Source organism: Acipenser ruthenus, chromosome 22 (genome assembly GCF_902713425.1).
Source record: "Acipenser ruthenus chromosome 22, fAciRut3.2 maternal haplotype, whole genome shotgun sequence".
Taxonomy (NCBI): Eukaryota; Metazoa; Chordata; class Actinopteri; order Acipenseriformes; family Acipenseridae; genus Acipenser; species Acipenser ruthenus.
The window spans coordinates 9,939,102-9,956,501 of record NC_081210.1 but is presented as its reverse complement, the minus strand read 5'-3'; the positions used below and the strand labels follow the sequence as shown (position 1 = coordinate 9,956,501).

The following is a 17,400-nucleotide window of genomic DNA, read 5'->3' as shown; positions in this document are numbered from 1 at the left end:
TAAAATCAAGGTTCTGGAATGGCCTAGTCAAAATCTTTGGTATGAGTTGAAGAAGGCTGTGCACAAGAGCAGTCCTTGGAATTTGAATCAACTGGAACAATTTTGCATTGAAGAATGGTCAAAAATCACTAAAGAATAATGCCAAAAGCTCATTGACAAATATCCTAATTGTTTAAAAGAGGTTATTATTGCTAATGGTACCTCAACTAGCTATTAAGTTCAGTTTCCTTATCAGGGTAAGAATACATTTGAATTACCATTAAATAATTGTAGACATGTATTTCTTGTAACTTTTTTTTCCTCCTCCACAAAAGCAAAACTTTTGTACAAAAGATTTTTCCTATAATTATTTGTGTTTGAGAAATTTAAATAAATTACAAATTTCCATTGGGGTATGTAAACTTTTCACTACAACTGTGTGTGTGTGTGTGTATGTGTGTGTGTATATATATATATATATATATATATATATATATATATATATATATATATATATATAAAAATAATCAATTTTACATTCATACTTATGAAAAAAAGTGAAAAGTGAGTGGTACTTCTCTCATCAGCGACTTAAGATAACGAGCTAATGCCTGGGGTTGGATGATATTTGAAAGCAGATCAGTACATGACATCTACAACGTTGTGTTCAGTACATCTGACCTTCAGCCACCGCATGTGATCACTCCCTCCGAAACTTGCACTAAGAACACAAGTTCCCAGGGAGAATCTCACAAACAGCTGTACCAGTAGAAGATGCCCATACTGCAACTGGTCAGTTGGTATCTGTCGGATTTAAAACCAATTCTTTCCATCTTTTTTTCTCGCAAACTTTAGGCCTTCCTTGCATCCACAAAGTATAATTTCTTAGGACTGCGTTGTTTTTATTTTTCAATTTTTTTTAAGACTATTGTGGGTAATCTGATCTGAACTTCTCTAATTATTAAGGAGTGTTGAATTAGTTTGATTTTAACAGCAGTCTTTTAACATTTAAATGACTTTATCGAGCCAGACTCTTATTCATACTCCCCTGTTTTAAAATAAAAGCCATGGAAAAAAAAGTCTGTTCCCATTTGAAAGCAGCTTCTTTTCATGTGCTTGTCTTGTTTTCAGAGAAGAGAATTAACAGGAACACAGCCTCTGTAGCTGCCTTTGTACCGCTTATTTGAAACTTAGATTCACTCTTCAGAGTTAAGATAGACACATAAAACATTAGAAAATGCAAATGTAGTCCTTAAATGTATTTGCCTCATAGTTTTTCTACTTGTTAAACTGAAACCATTGGACTATCATCTCTTCTTAGAAATGAACACATTTACAGAGGGTAGATCAGAGCATTATTTTCAAATTAATTGGCACCGATACTAGTATTGGGAATTTCAAAAGAGTTACCATTTCTTACACAAAAAAACACAAAAAACTCTGTGGAGTTAATCAAAGTATTTTGTGTGAGAAATGGGGGAAAAAAATAAGAAATTACCTACAGTTCACTTGAACTGTCTCCCCCTGTCCCCACCCCCATGGAGTTGACTGTCAAAAGTAGTCTGTTGAAACGTGATGTTGGTTTTCAAGAAGGTCCCTTCCTAAGTGACTGTGCTCCACACATCAAACAAAGGAGGAGAAGCCGGTGACGGGAGTCCGAGACCCTGAGGCGGGCTGCCCAGCTGGGGTGTAAACTCCCCCCGAGCTGTGAGTCGTGACCACGCTCTGGAAGTAGGTCTCCGTGTCTCCGCTCGCGCACTCCTCATATGCGTACGCTGAAGACTGCTTCATTCCCTTTTGCTGCCGTTTCCAGGAGTTGTAGTAAGTGGGGTCGCTCATGTAGTGGTTCACAAAGGAGTGCTTGGGCTGCTCGTCCTCATAATCGCTGTCTGTGGTCTGACGAAAGAGAAGAGAAGAGTAATGATAAGATAACCACAGTGACACACAGCTCTTCAGTGCCATTTCTGCTCTCTTTGGGCTTTAATAGTTTTTAAGGTAAGATGACAAGTTTTAAACAGTTCTGTGTGATGCTGAATTGTTTCACAGTATCTGAGGGGACCAAGGGGATCTTCTTAGGGCTCTGTTGAAACTTGGATCGCTGCTACAGAGCAGGGGTATGTATGGGGAGGCTGTCTCAGCCCCTCACCTCTGATTCCGACGTCTCAGTAGGCTTCTCAGTGAGTGTGGTGCTCTCTGTCAGCACTGCTCCATTGTAATTGTTACAGATATCCTCGTCAGAGTAGTGCAGTCCGCCAGGGCTTGGTCTAGGGGGGGACCTGGAAGAATGAACAGCAACCACAGAACGCTTGAGAGCCTTTGCCAAGGAGTGGGTCTCTCATTTAGCAGAAACTCCAGCTGCTAGGAGTACAGAAAACAGACTACTGGACAGATCTTTAACAAACTGTCCTTATCCAACCAAAACTGACCACGGGTATACAGTGCTGTTCATTTTAATGACCATCTTGGAAAGTTGTTTTCAGGAGCCCAAACTGTCACAGTGATTGTGACTTCATACTACAACACTACAGTAGAAACTCTAAAGCTACGAACCCCACCCTTACAAACAGACCGGTCAACCAGACACTCCAGTTGAAACTGGTAACAAGATTCTTGGCTTCTGTAAAAGACATGGAGATTAGACCCTGGGAATTATGCATGCTAGAACAGCTTTCCAGTCTTTTCTGTTCTTCAGGTCAAAGTTGTAAATCATTGAAAATGAATTATTGAAAGTGATTTACAAGTTTCAGAGTTACTGACATTTCTGACAAATGAACACCCTCCATTCCTAGCATGATCATAACTTTGAGGTTGTACAACACAATACAATACAGCACAAGTATAAAAGGCATAGACAGCTTTGATAGCATAAGAGATGCTGATAGCAATTACCAACATAATTAGCTGCTAATAATAGCAATACATCTAAACGTTTAAAAAATGGCAATTACAATCAAAACCAGACCCACGCTGTGTTTAATTTGCTCAGCACAAGGACTCCACTTGTAATTATAATGCAAATATTAAATTAGGGCAGACTTTTAGGATTACTGGAAAGAAATCCTCTGTCTAAGTCCCATCAGATAAATGAGATGTATTACCATAATTGCCCATTGTTACTTCTTAGCCTCCAAATGTTCTTAATCAAGTTTTTGGGACCTTTACAACCTCTACAGCCTTTACAGCCATGAATACATGATCACCATTGATGAGTTTCTCTATTCCCCCAAGACAACGCCGGGAGCTCTGCCAATGATGCGTGTTATAACTGTACTCAAGGGCAAAGCTGGGGCCTTTCCATCTCTTTTACTGTAGTTACGTTGGCAAACTGCATCTGATGGTGGAAGATAAAGGCACATGACTGCACAAGGTCCAGGGTCATCAGTTCATGCCTGTCCATAGCCCTTTACTTAAACTGACAAGACAACTTGTACTAGAATTGTATCTTACAGAAAACAACAGGTACGCGAATAAGACTTTCATAGCTGTTTGATTCACTCTGTTTTACTATGAGCTGAAGTTGCCACATTGCACTTTTATATGAGCATTAAATATCATAATAGTTCAAACATATGACAAGAAATGGCAACCACTGCTAGTACAAGTTTGGGATAATTTCCAATAAGAATATTCCCTCTAATATGTAGTTAAAGGGAGCAAAATTGAGCTTTTACCACAAGTAAACCTTTAGTTGTTGCCTATTTCTAGCTTTTAGTTGTTCAAAACCAAGCCTTTGGTCTTTTAAAATGTGTACCACTTAGGGTGGGGTGAGCTTTATTGTCTATTTCTCTTTATGAATCAACATTTGTTAATTCTATAGGGTGATGCAGATCTTTCAAATAACAGCTATAACAGAGCTTGATGTGTCATTTTTACTTCTTGCTGCTGTGGCCTAATTGTCTCCTAGACTGGCTTAGCAGAAAGCAGGTTCCAAAGGGATAGCTAAAAATGTCCTTGGACAATGTAAACAGACTGGACTGTGACCCCCACGGGGTGTCTTACCTGGTCCCATTCTTCTTTAGAAAGGAGCTCTTAACGTTCAGGTGCCTGCTGTTGAGCTCCAGGGAAGTGAAGCCACCGTTATCCAGTGTGACCGACTCCTCCACTGTGGAAATATTCTTGCCTGGAAAATAATGAAAATAAACTTTGCTCGATCTTGGTTTCAATAGGATTTGCGTACTCTCACAAATACCCTTCCCCCTATTACAGCGTCTGTTGACAGTAGGGATGTAATAGGTTAAACGGTTTGACGGTTAACCGATAAATAAATTCATACCGTTTTTACGTAACAGTTAACGTATAATACAAATTGATAAAATGTGTCGGACATTTTGTGTTTTAAAAGTAAATATCCAACAAAACATATGCTCTTTATGCACTGCCTCTAATCCATGCAACTCCTCTACCTGTAACTTTTTTTTTTGTTTGGCAACATATGACGTCGGGTTAGGCATGATTAGTCGACTGAAACCTCATCTATCAAACTAGTCTCAAGCTGTCGATTTCCGGTGTTCGTACGTGGAGCACAGCAGCTGGCGTTAAAATAGAAAAGAGAGGGCTGTAAAGATGGAGCGGTCAAAACGAAGTTAGCGCTTCGTTTTGACCGAGTGCTGTAGCTGTACCTGAACCAACTAAGCCAGCAGCTAAAAGACCATGTGGAATAGTCAAGTATAGGTGAAGAGTATGTTCTAAAACCGGACGATAATACAGTTGAAAATGAAGTGGAACGTTATTTCAGGGAGCCTTGCCCTGCATTGTATTGCAATCCATTGGAGTGGTGGAAGGCCAATGCACACTGCTTTCCTACACTGGATCCTCCGTGCCTGCAGGATGTCTTTTCCACTAACTGTAAATCGGTTGCATACAACACTGACACCGGAACACGTCATCATTTTCATGCTATGTTTCATGTTGGATGTACAGTGGTTTAAATTTAGATTTTTTTTTTTAAACTAAGATGTTTTAGTTCAATAGACGTGGGCACAGTTTGTTAAAGTTGCAGTTTATCTGTGGTCATTTCAAACAACAGGAAAAAAAAAATCTTGTCTTTTATGTACTTGCTTTTAAAATGGATTCATAGCATTAATTCATAAGAATCTTGAAAAATGAATTGTTGATTGCTACGCTAAGTTTATGGGATGGTAACGTGTATTTCCATTGTAGTGGATCGAGATTAACTATGAAGGAGATACTAGAAACTCAGAAAGGTGTACCGGTACACATATTGTCAATATGATACAATCGCGATGCAATTAAAGAGGATTTGTGCTCTAAGCTGTCTCTTTTTATGTTTGGTAAACAAATGTCAATGCATGACAAAGAGTAAATATATGTGGAAAGTGTATTTATTTAAAGGGTATTTAGTGTGACAGTGTAACTACGGTTAAACAGTTAACCGACAGAAATCAAATAGTTTAAACTGATTTCTTATTAAACAATATTTACATCCTTAGTTGAGAGCATCTGTGGTGGCCTGGCTGTTTTCTGCTACCATTTAGGCATGTTATATAACTGTACGGCTGAAAGAGCTTGTGGAAACAAATTTGTGCTGCAGTTGAAACGTATTCCAAGAACACAAGAGCAAAATCTAAAATGTGCTAGAGATAGCAGAAGGGGGCAGCAGAAGTGCCAACCACGCCGAATGGAAGCAATGAACATAGAGTGTGATTCCAGAGGAAGCCAACTTAATGTGATTTAAAAACAAAAGTGGAATACCAAATAGTTCTACAGAAGTACTTCTGAATTCAACTAATTACAACAGCAACTATGCTTAAAAGAGATACGCTGTGCAGCTCTAGTAATTATCCCTTTGGTTGCGCTCCCGTTCCCTGTTATCTATCACAAGCTTCTTGAAGTTGCAGATTGCTTTTTCCTGATCAAGGTCGCAATTCAACAGGGCTTTCAGACAGAGCAACCCCATGCAACAAAATTCTAAATGGAAGCATTTGTTTTTATGAAAATAGCTTTTTTGCGACAGGACTAGAGCAGACAGTCATGAATTCAGTTTTTGAGTTTGAGTTTCGGTTTGGCTGATGTAGGGCTCCACAGTCTGTGCTTACCTGAGTTACAGCTCTTGTACTTCTTGCTCTGCCCGTGCAGTACTAAACCAAACACTATGAACAGTATGAGGATGAGACCACAAAGTGCCATCACTAGCAGGAACCACCATTCTTCATAGAAGGGATTTTCAGACTGGGCTGTGGAGTAAAGGGCACACAATCACACGTAAAGTATATTTTCACACAAACATCCAACCGGGTACACATATCACTGAAAAAAAAACAACACTTTAAAGTAGTTCTAGCAAATGCTTTAACATCCTAGTAATATTTCTAGAGGTCCTCTTTTCATTGTTTGGTCCTTGAGGATATGTAAATATTTAAAATACAATGTAATGGACAAACTGCTGCATCCTGGAACCTTCGCTGAAGGTCACATGGGCTGGCTAAAATGTAAAGTGATTAGGTACCAGGAAGCAGAAGCTACTTTTCATCTATAACATTGAAAATACCTGCATATTCAAAATTAAAGTATACAATAATTTTAAAGAGGTAAAACCAGTAGTAATATTAATAGCGCTAATAAGACAAGGTAAGAAACATTTACCAAAAGATAATAGATACAAAAGAAAAAAAGAATCTGTAATATTTATACAATAAACTTGACATTTTAAAGCTATTATGCCATTCTGCAACATGTTCCAATTACAGTGGCTGTGTAACATCAATATGCAATTACCTGATAAGACAGCAGAGGGCAGACTCGGCTCACCATAGCCAAACTTATTGACTGCAATCACTCTGAATTCATAGCTCACGCCCTGCCTGAGACGATCCAGGCTGACTGTGTGAGATCTAGTGCTGGGGGACAAGTGCTTCACAAATGTGTCCCATAAGCCTTCATCTGAAAGAACAAGCAAGCAAACAATGCACAACCATTAAACACTCACTAGTGCTGAATTTAGAAATACAAAAACCAACTACATTTCAATGACAAATGTCTTATCAGAAGGCAATAAAAAATTATTCTAGTCGAAATGTTTGTCATTGAGTTTTAGTTTATTTTATTCTTCTCAACAAACAAACAAAAAAGAGGGAACATGATGTGCATTCTAATGCCATGCAGTACATTCTGGTTTGCCTTGTTTTATTTGAATATGTCACCTCCAGAACATCTTGAACGCCCATAGCCAGACTGCTGCTCCACACATGTACAGTACAGTACAGATTTACAGCGCATCTGCTTGTCACAGTCAAAACCTGCTCTCCACAAACTCCACGATGAGGGAACAGGCGGATCACAGGGATGGAGAAAGCCAGAGGGTAGTTTACAAAGACCAAAAGCTTAATCTAGCAAGAATGTGATAAAGAGTCAAAATGCACCTCAAATGGGAAAACGAACATGAAGGTGGCGTTTCCTTACCGGAGGGTCGGGCCTCAATGACGTATCCTGTGACTGGCTCTGTACCTGAGTCTCCTGCGGACCAGTGGAGTGTGAGTGCAGAGGCAGACTTGGTGACTGAGGGCTCCAGGGGGGACCCAGGAGATCCTGCAGTGTAGACAGAAGGAGCAGAGGTGTGAATCATGACGCTCATTTAAATGTATATATCTTTAATGTGCATAACCGACCCTCACAGGAGCCCCACTGTGTAAGGATGTTTAAATCTCAAATAGTTCAAGGTATGCTCAACAAGCTACAATGAAAGACGCTGAGCGTTCAATTAAAACAAAGAAAAAAAAAAATTCCTAAACTACGCACCACCAGAAGGTCCGGCTGTGATGTTAGCTTCCAGTTCTGGTCCATAGGCGATAGTCTTGGCCTGCACTCTGAAGGAGTAGATCACCCCCTTTGTGAGGTCACGGACCTTCAGCCAGCGCTGCCAGTTTCCTTTGATCTCCACCGTCACCACCTTACTTACTCCTGCAAGACAGGAAAACCAAAGCTCATTAACTACTGCAGAAAGGGCAGAGTGGAACAAAGCTTTTTTTTAAAAAAATTTCCCCCCAGACCCCTAACTTGAGATAATTTCAGTATAAAGGACTGTCATCTTTTGCCTACCATGTATTGGTGCCAAGGGCTCATAGACAACACGGTATCCTTCCAGGACCCCATTAGGCCAGACAGGAAACCCCCAGGACACGTTCAGAGTAGTGGTGGTGACCTCAGAGAATGTGATGTAACTGGGGGCACTTGGAGCTTAAAGAAGAGACGGAGCAGTGTTACCCAACGCCAACCCCGAAGATTGGCAGCCATTCTTTCTCATTACTGCAGAGCAGGTGGTCTAAGGCTATTTATTAGTGGCTGTCAAACAGTATGTGTTTAATAAACAAACAATTTTTGTACAAACACCTAGGTGATTGCTAGTTTCTTTTTAGGCAGCAATTCTTTCACTCAGTACAGGCTTCAGCTTTATTTGTCCCACTCGAGTGGTCTAAATGAGATACTCCAGTTGGCTTGACAGCGTTTCTTTTAGGTAGTAAATTCAACAAAATGAGAATTTTATTGGAATTTTATTTTTATATGGAATCTAACACAGCCTTTGGGAATGGCTCGGGAACCCTATTTATATCCTGAATATACAAAGCTCCCTGTGCAGAGTGCGAGGAGCCCCTGCTGTCACGTACCAGCCTGGTGAGTCCTGCCCCATCTGGACTCGCTCTGCGGCCCATCCCCTGCTGCGTTGAATGCAGAAATCTTCACTGAGTACGAGGTGTAGCTGGTCAGGTTTTTGAGCCTCACTGTGGCTTCAGGGAGGAACAAAATCTTCAGTTTCTCCGTCTCATTGTGATTGCCCGTCTCCCAGTAATAAATCTGTTTCAAATTCACAATCCAAATGAAGGTTAGTGCACAATGCACAACAGTAGCCAGTGCCGTTGTCCCTCACCTTTTATTGGCTTATATTCGCAAGCATCATGAAATACTTCAGAACAACAGCCAGACAGAAGGGGGTGCATTCCACGCTGAATGCCAGTAATGACTCCCTTTATTTTACTCTGGATCCTCAAAGGCAGAGCACAGTAAGAAAGCAGTTCACAAACTTTCTGGATTATCTCTTTGAATTTTACTTTCTGGGTTTCTTATTCGCAAGTCTGTCTTGACAGTAAAGAGACACAATGCTTTATGAAACTGTCAAACTAAATAACAACACTTCAATATTATTTCATCAGGATTTTCATGTTATACTAACATTAGTGGAGGGGGTGGGGGGGGGGGGGGGGGCGTACAAACCTGCTATTTCAACCACAACATTTTACGAAATGCTTTTAATTAAAAACAAAACTGAAATTAAAAGTCCAAAACTTCAAAGAAAGATTAAAACAAGTTTTTTTTGAAGAATTTATGTTAATTGAAATAAGATTCTTGTAATTTAAGTTGTTACATTTCTTTGTGAAAATGGGTTTGGTAATGAACACAGTCAACAGATTAAGCCACCTGTGTATAAAGACTACACGTATATGAAGACACTACAATTAGTGCATCTAACTAGACTGTAATAACAATGTAATTGCATGTGTGACTTCAAAGTAATTACATTGTAAATACACACTATGTATAAATACAGTGCAGTTACAAAATCTTCATAAAACATGTTGTTGCATTGTAACTACTCAACCATATGTGTAACCACTTTGTTATGACAGTGTAATTACAGTTTGGGATGTAACGTGTTACCAAGAGCACTTTCACATGGCCCCCTCAGTGGTTGTTCTAAGTTGATTGGGGTGCATTTCCTCACCTTGTACCCCTGGATGTTTCCATTCTGAGTCTCCACTGGTGGGGGGTCCCATTGAATCTCCAGCTGACTTGCGGTTAGGGGGGTCACCTTAATATTCTGGGGGGCCATCGATGGAGCTGGGAGAAATAATTATTCATCATGACACCATACACTTAATTACAGAACCACGCAAGAAGCACGGCTTTCACATCAGCATAAAGAAACACATGATTTATTTTTACCTTTAACATTAATGGTATATTCTGTTGATCACAATTTATATTGGCTATTCACAAAGTGTTACTTCTTGAGTTATTGGTTTTTTCTGCAAAAACCTTCAGAAACCCTAAATAAGCAGGCCAACAGTTTCAGTACAACAGATTCCTGAAATCCAAATTGAAATATAATCCACATTCAGAATATCACTAGAATAAGTCATACTCTGTACTTACTGTTTTATTAGCCATTTCTAAACTGTAAAACTGCTACCCATAAAGCAACAATGCAAAGCTCAATAAAATCCTTGAACAAACACATGTAATTCATACAACTTCTACTCATTCGAACAAATCAATAGAGTTCTTTCTTAAAGCTATTAAGCCTGTTATGTCCTTTAGTGTTAAGACCAAATTCCAGTTCTGTAACAGAACAAACCCAGATGATCCCTCCCATTGGACCCCGGGCCAATGGTTTTCGATTTTGTGTTCCCTGGTGGTCTTATCTAACCTAATAACAGCTATTAATGAATCCCAATATTTACTGAAAGTATTCTCAACAGGAGCTGTCATGGCAAGCCTGAGGCTTGCTCTCCACTCACAAGCAGCAGTGCTTTTCAAAACAATTAGAAAAAGTACAGCAATCATTTCCATGGTTGCAACGAAGAATCATTGATTTTGGATCTCTGAATAACCCTTCATATACCATATACAACGAAATATACACAAAGATAATATAATATACATGCCCAGGACTACACAAATTAGTTATGTGTCACTTTTACCAGTCGCAAAAGTAATGACTCTTCAATCACAGCATTGCTACTGACAGTGTTATGGCATGCTACTGTAACTGATACGATTTGATTTCACTTTAACCAAGGAAGGTGGATTCTGATGGCTCTTTCTGATAAGGAATATCTAAAGGTTAATGCATCTGATTCTAAAGGCTGCACAATCTGTGCACTGCTGAAGAACCTATTGCCTCTCGTGTTTCCTCCCAATTACACAAGTTCAGATAATTAACAATAGGGATCACCTATCACCTGGTGCATGCCTTGTGTGACTTTAATGATTAGTCTATAAGAGCTTACAAGACAAAGGAGAGAAGCACCGCAACGAGCAACATAACTTGCCGATGACATTTACACAGCTAGGCTAAAGATGCTCTTATTCGGTAAACAGAGCACAGGCAAGCTGGTGTAATTACCTACCAGTACGGAAAGGGGTACTTCTTGTTAGGAATGACCTTCATAAGTCAGGACTAAACACCCGTCAGTAATTACCACACAATGTGTTTTGCACAAAGTCTTCTGTTTCTCCCACCATTATCTCTCAGCCCGCCGTGTTCTAATGATGATGTTAATAACCTCCGCCAGGTTGCCCAGCCAGATGCTGCAGTTCATTATAAGAGATTCATATTTACTGCTCCGTTAAACCTCAAAACAATCGCCAACCCCCCTGTCCCCCTCCGCCCCCTTCACCCCACAAAAAAAATGAAACATAGAGTGCCAGAGCCACTCTTTACAGTCTCTTAATAACTGAAAGGAGATCATAAATAATGCCACCTGTGTTCTCTTAGGCATTGTTATTGCAATATAACTGGTACACAGTTAAAATATAAACTATGGTGGAAGAGACAGGTAGTCCCAATGCTTTTATTATTTATAAAGGATCAGTTGCATTTGTCTCCATAATCAACCATTCAGGTTTAGGAAATAGCAATGCATGTTTTTAATGGATTGCCACTTCCCAGAAATTCACTTCTTACAAATGGATATTTCTTTTCAACTTCATATTGCTAGATGTTTAATGCATTATATCATTTACATATGTTCCTTAATGACAGGGCTGGTAAGTAGTATTATGCTCTGCCTATTAAGCAGGGCTTTCAGTGCCATAAAAGCAGAACCTTCCAGGTTTGAATGTATTTTTCAGAAAGGATAAGTTTAAATGAAGTATCCTATTATTGAGTTTACCACACTGCAAGGCATTTAGCATGGCTAATGTGTACAATGATAACATGCAGGGGGCGAAGAAACAGTTAAATATGGATTTGTAATGGGTTTGTAAAAAGTGATTGCACAGGTAAGTGCCTAAAGCTGCCGCTAACTGAAGGTAAATATATGGCTGCAACACAACCCAGGAGCAAGAATATGCCAGCCTTGTGTATCTCTTCACTTTGCTTAAACATTTACATGATAAACTTAAGCAGAGGATTCAATGCTGCTTGTTTCATGATCCTTGCACCGACTGTAAGTACATCCTCCCAACTCCTAGCATCCCACACACTGCATCTTGCATTGAGCTCCATAGCAAAACAAAAACGCTTGTGTTCCCATTATTGAATAAGGTCTGAGGCGTCTGGTGACTTGCAGCTTCCATTCCATAACTTACCCCCTCTTTAACATCCCCCAAAAATAAAAGTAGATCATGGTGTATCATCCCATGTTTTCATAGTTATGCAACACGCTTGGGTTTTTTGTTGTTTTGGGACTCAGTCTAGTCTTTGTATTCATTCTGCCCCTGGGGATCGGTAGTTGTTTTTACCGCTATTTACTTTCTGTTGGTGAGGTCAGTTTTTTGGAAGGCTTTCTGTGTCTTTGCCTTTGGACAATGACAAGCCAAACTTCTGCAAGTCTGTTTAAAACGTCATGTGTTCTGTCCTTTCTCATATGACAAACTTAACCCAAAGGACAGAATTACTTCACATCACAAACCTGGCATTCCATAAATCGCAAGTGAACACAGCCAGGCCTATGCTGGAGGACAGGGTGCCCTTACTCGCAAAAAAAACATCAGGCTACTGTCAGACCAGACGGGACTGAAGCATCTGCCATGGCAGAAGAGAAAGTCGCTGGATGGGATAAAGCTGCACTCATTCTCCCACTGACAAAGCATGACTTATTCACAAATGAAATGACCTGCATGAAGAATAATTTAGAACTAATTAGCACAAAGCTTATTTCCCAGGCCTAATAAAACCTCTTCTGATCACTCCAGAGATTCATTTTCACCCCTCTCATAAGGAAAACAAATCTGCCTGGTTCGACTAGAAATTACTTCATTAGATTCAGCAAATAATAAGTCATGGCAACCATTAATGAAATGCAAAATTAAATTACAAAACATTTCTGTCACCTTAGAATATTAGAGGCTACTCTTAATTATCTGCAGCTTGCTCATTCACATTTCCCCAATAATTTAAGAGGGAATTGAACTCAGATTTAAAAACTGAGAAGACCTGTCAAAACTGGGACTCTATCTGTCTGTACAAAGGCATGAGAGTATCTTTTCAGTGCAAAAAACAAGCAAACAAAAAAACAAATAAACGGAACAAAGATGATTGTACAGGAATAGGAATTCGTATGGGGTAGGGTATTAAATCAGTTTTCAAAAAAAGAAAAATAAAAGCATCAGGGAGAATTGTCAGCTGTACACAGGAAGTGCTGTTTTAAGATGTGAAATGAGATACAGTATGCTGCTTTTCAATTTGAAATGCCATCGCTGTGCACCTAATTTTTTTCAGAACAGTGGTGTCAGCTGCAACAAGGCGTGACAGTCAGCCGCTATGACAGCCATCACTCTCAGCTCTCAGGCATGCGTTAGATTTATTACCCATCAGAAACACTCTGATGTATTTGGGGGTGTTTTTGTGTTTCAGTTCTGTCAAAGAGGAAATGATGAGTTTCGTTCTGTTTAATCACAAGCCAGCCCGATTGACAGGTGAGGTGTTTGAATTTATACCTGTCACATGAATTCAGGGAGCTGCCGAGACTGCTCTGCTTTCTAAAACACAAAACAAGCAGGAGACTTCTCCCCCGAAACACCCACTCTGTAGAGACGGAGATCAAACTGTGTACCCCGACTTTATCCCCATCACTGGGGAATTACTACCTTTTAAATTAACTGAAGCAAAAGGTGCTCAAAATGTGAGCTTTCTCAAAGTATCACTCGATGAAAGTCATTCAAGATTTGCCACATTAGCACAGTCAGTTGCTGCATGGAAGAAGGAACTGTGAGATAAACGTCTGAGCGCCATTGACTGAATACAGTAAAGAGTGATTTTTCCAGTGAATCATTGTTATTGGACTATGGAAGCTGTGAAGGAGAGAATCGTAAGACAATGGGGGTCTAATCAATTGATCTAAAAAGTGGCACAACTAGAAGCAAAACTAACTAATGCAATTTTTAAAATCAATAAAATAACACCCCCCCACAGCTGCTTGAGATACTTTTAAGAAGGGTACATATTTTAATGATCCAAGCAGCTGCGTCTTTCGGATTTGCCACTGTTCAGATCAATGCGTACTACCAGGCATTGAAATAAGAGCAGGTGCTAAACTCATGGAACATCCCACGTTGCGGGGGACTGAATTGAGCAATCAGGGAGTGACTTTCACTTTAGGATTAAGTTAAAGATTTGAGAGAAAAAAGGGTCAGTGTCAAGGTGGTGTCAAAGCTCCCTGCTGACTCTCACCTGCTTCTCCAACAAAAACCTCCAGTGGAGCACTCATTGGGCTCTCCCCGATAATGTTGTAGGCCGTCATCACAATCTCGTATCGCTTGTACTTGTTGAGTTCTAAAAAAAGAAGAAAAGGAACCAGAGGCATTTTTTGTTTCACCCTTATGATACAATTAGACACATTTTGTCAACGTGGATAGTATTTCACACAAGAAAGTTAGTGAGATCCAGGTTTAACTTATTTCTCAATTACAAACACCTAAAAATGCCTTCAGGCAGAAATCCAGAGATGCTCAAAGGAAAGCGCCAGTGTCTTAATAAAGGGGCTCCAATAATCTATTAAAAATCCAGTTGAAAGAAACCAGGGGGTCTGGGGGCCACCTAAGCACCACTGAAGCTTCTCGTTAATAACAGTATTTCATGACCTTAAGGCTGAGAGCATCTAAACGTTATGACAGGCGAGCGCTGGCAATTGGGATAGAGTTATCTTCGCCATGAGCTAATTACAAAGGAAAGCAAATTGAGTCGTATCAGAAATGACATTAAACTTACGTGTTAGTTCGAATGCTGTTAACAAAGCACTGTTCACTGTCTTGAAGGTGCTTTTGGCTATTCAAGGCAAGCAGAAAAGAATGATTGTTATTCATTGATCAGAGGGATGTACTGCATGTTACACACTACTAACAAAAAGTTACCTTACTTCTAATACTTTCAAGCAGTCTTGACAGGGTCTCTTATGGCTTTATTTTATATATATATATATATATATATATATATATATATATATATATATATATATATATATATATATATATATTTCTGTAGCATGACAAATCTGTAGCCGAGATCTTACATGTCATTTATAATCTGTTTACCCGTGCAGTCCTGCTGAGTACCTCATTAAAGATGTGTCCTTTCAAACTGGGGTTGGCTGAGGCATGGGAGAATGAAGTGGCCTGACCATGGTTGTGACCAAGCTTTGGTGTGAAACCCTGATCAGCCTTATCTGCGCATGCAAAAGACCCCCTTGATGGTTCTAGGTATAACAAAGCAAATCACCTTTTCCATCAACACGTTATTAATTAGTCATTTAGAAAATGCTTTTATCCAAAGCGACTTACAGAGACTAGGGGGTGAACTACATATCACGACTGCTGCTGCAGAGTCGCTTACAATGAGACCTTGGTTTTACGTCTCATCCGAAGGACGGAGCACAAGTGACTTGCTCAGGGTTACACACAGTGAGTCAGTGGCTGAGCTGGGATTGAACCAGGAACCTCCTGATAATAAGCCCCTTTCTTTAACCACTGGACCACCAAGCTTCCTCCACATGTGCCTCTTGTATACCAAAATCAGTCAACAAGCTCCCAAAGAGACTGTTACAAGAAGGTTGTGTGTACAACTGGGATCCTTTCACTGCAAACATAAATAACAGAACCGAACATGTACCTGTGCTTTGAATGTACCTGTGCTTTGAATTGTTCCATTTCCGAGAGCTATTCACATTGATTTTCATGAACTATATACGATGGCCTGGATTCAAATCCAGCGGTAGTGCTGCTATAGGCATTGTGGAACTATTCAGATGATGGGATTTCTTACCAGTCCGGTCCACCTGCAGTGCTGAAGGGTTTGCGACTGTCTTGGACTTGGGTTGTCCACTTTCATACGGCAGCTCTCTGTAGTAGATGCGGTATCCCACCAGCACCCCATTCAAGCTCTCCTCCTTTGGCCGCTTCAACGGACAAAGAAAAAGAGGAACGAACAAGTCTCAAAGATTCATCCCCTAAGCAAGCAGTCTTCAAAGGGCCGTGGCAGATGTACAGAAACCCAGAATCACAAGAGATAAGTGGTTTATAGAAACAGAATACAGAGTTCCTCATGTTGGTATTTAGACAGAATAATAGGTTTATAGCTCTTCTAAATGAAAGAGGCCCTCTCACAAGATGATTCAGGGACCAGCACCCCCCCGCATAATGAAGAAACATGCTTCTTATCACCGAATGGGAGACTGGGGAGGAGTTCTCCAAATTTTTATGTGCTGTAGTTTGTTGTTTCTTGTAATACACATGTATAGACTCAGGGAGTAACTTCATAATCTTCCTTGGCAATTAAAACAGACTCTGTTTACAGTGAGCTGGGACTGTAAATCATACAGCTCTGTATTTTTATCAGCAGCTAGGAACCATGCAGTCTGATCGAATATTATTATTTTTTAACATGCAGCTAACAGTAATTTACCTGAATACCCGTACATATATTTACAAAATTGCAGTTACCCCTTCCATGCACCAGTATGACATCATGTTGCAGTTACCCCTTCCATAAACCTGGAATACATAGAAACTGACAAACACAGTGTGCCATGTTGCATTGTCTCTGATATAAAATAATGTCTTGTTTAACTAACTTAAATGGGGCAGGCACCTGCAAACAACATACACAGAAACTTAAGCAAAGACACATAAAGTCATACAAAGTTAAGTTTAAAATGCCATACCTGCCACTGAACAAGGATAGAGGATGTGGTGTGAGGAGTCACAGCCAATATAACAGGTGGCTCGTCGGGAACTGAAATGAAACAGAAAGAAAGCACAAGAGAAATGGGTCATTTCCAATAGACATGGTTGAATTACTATGCCCTCAATAAACTGGTTATCTGAGGAGGCAATAACTTTCAGAAGGGGAAATGAAGCAATTATTCACAATAGAGATGGAGCTACATTAAGGTAACGAGAAGAGACTCAACTCAACCACATTTGTTGGGACTGTCCCCAATAGATTTGTGATTAGCACAGAAACAACCTGTCTCAATGTTTACAGCCAAAATGTTGACTACTAACCTATTGTTATTTCCAGCATCGATGGCAAGGTTATTTTTTTGGTGTTTTTTTACAGTTCAGAGATACTCTGATTTTTCTGGTGATAAAATGTTTTTGAAAACCATTTTACCAGCTAGTAAAAACTATTTGATGTCAAAAACAGAAAAACACACGGCACATGGGAACTATGCTATCAAAACTAGGCTA

General features: G+C 39.8%; 1 protein-coding gene across 1 annotated transcript in view; it reads right to left on the bottom strand.

The window, feature by feature from the left end:
* Positions 1–493: 493 nt before the first annotated feature.
* The window catches only part of LOC117431182 (protein sidekick-1-like), a 368,061-nt gene continuing 351,154 nt past the window's right edge, over positions 494–17,400 (bottom strand). Inside the window, exons 32-45 of the mRNA XM_034051879.3 lie at positions 16,872–16,942; positions 15,974–16,106; positions 14,924–14,980; positions 14,387–14,488; positions 9,713–9,828; positions 8,601–8,787; positions 8,035–8,172; positions 7,735–7,896; positions 7,399–7,524; positions 6,715–6,879; positions 6,036–6,173; positions 3,979–4,099; positions 2,126–2,255; positions 494–1,875 (exon numbers count right to left, since the gene is read on the bottom strand). Coding sequence (XP_033907770.3) covers positions 1,603–1,875; positions 2,126–2,255; positions 3,979–4,099; positions 6,036–6,173; positions 6,715–6,879; positions 7,399–7,524; positions 7,735–7,896; positions 8,035–8,172; positions 8,601–8,787; positions 9,713–9,828; positions 14,387–14,488; positions 14,924–14,980; positions 15,974–16,106; positions 16,872–16,942 — 1,919 coding nt within the window. The 3' untranslated portion in view covers positions 494–1,602. The remainder of the gene's footprint in view (positions 1,876–2,125; positions 2,256–3,978; positions 4,100–6,035; positions 6,174–6,714; positions 6,880–7,398; positions 7,525–7,734; positions 7,897–8,034; positions 8,173–8,600; positions 8,788–9,712; positions 9,829–14,386; positions 14,489–14,923; positions 14,981–15,973; positions 16,107–16,871; positions 16,943–17,400) is intronic.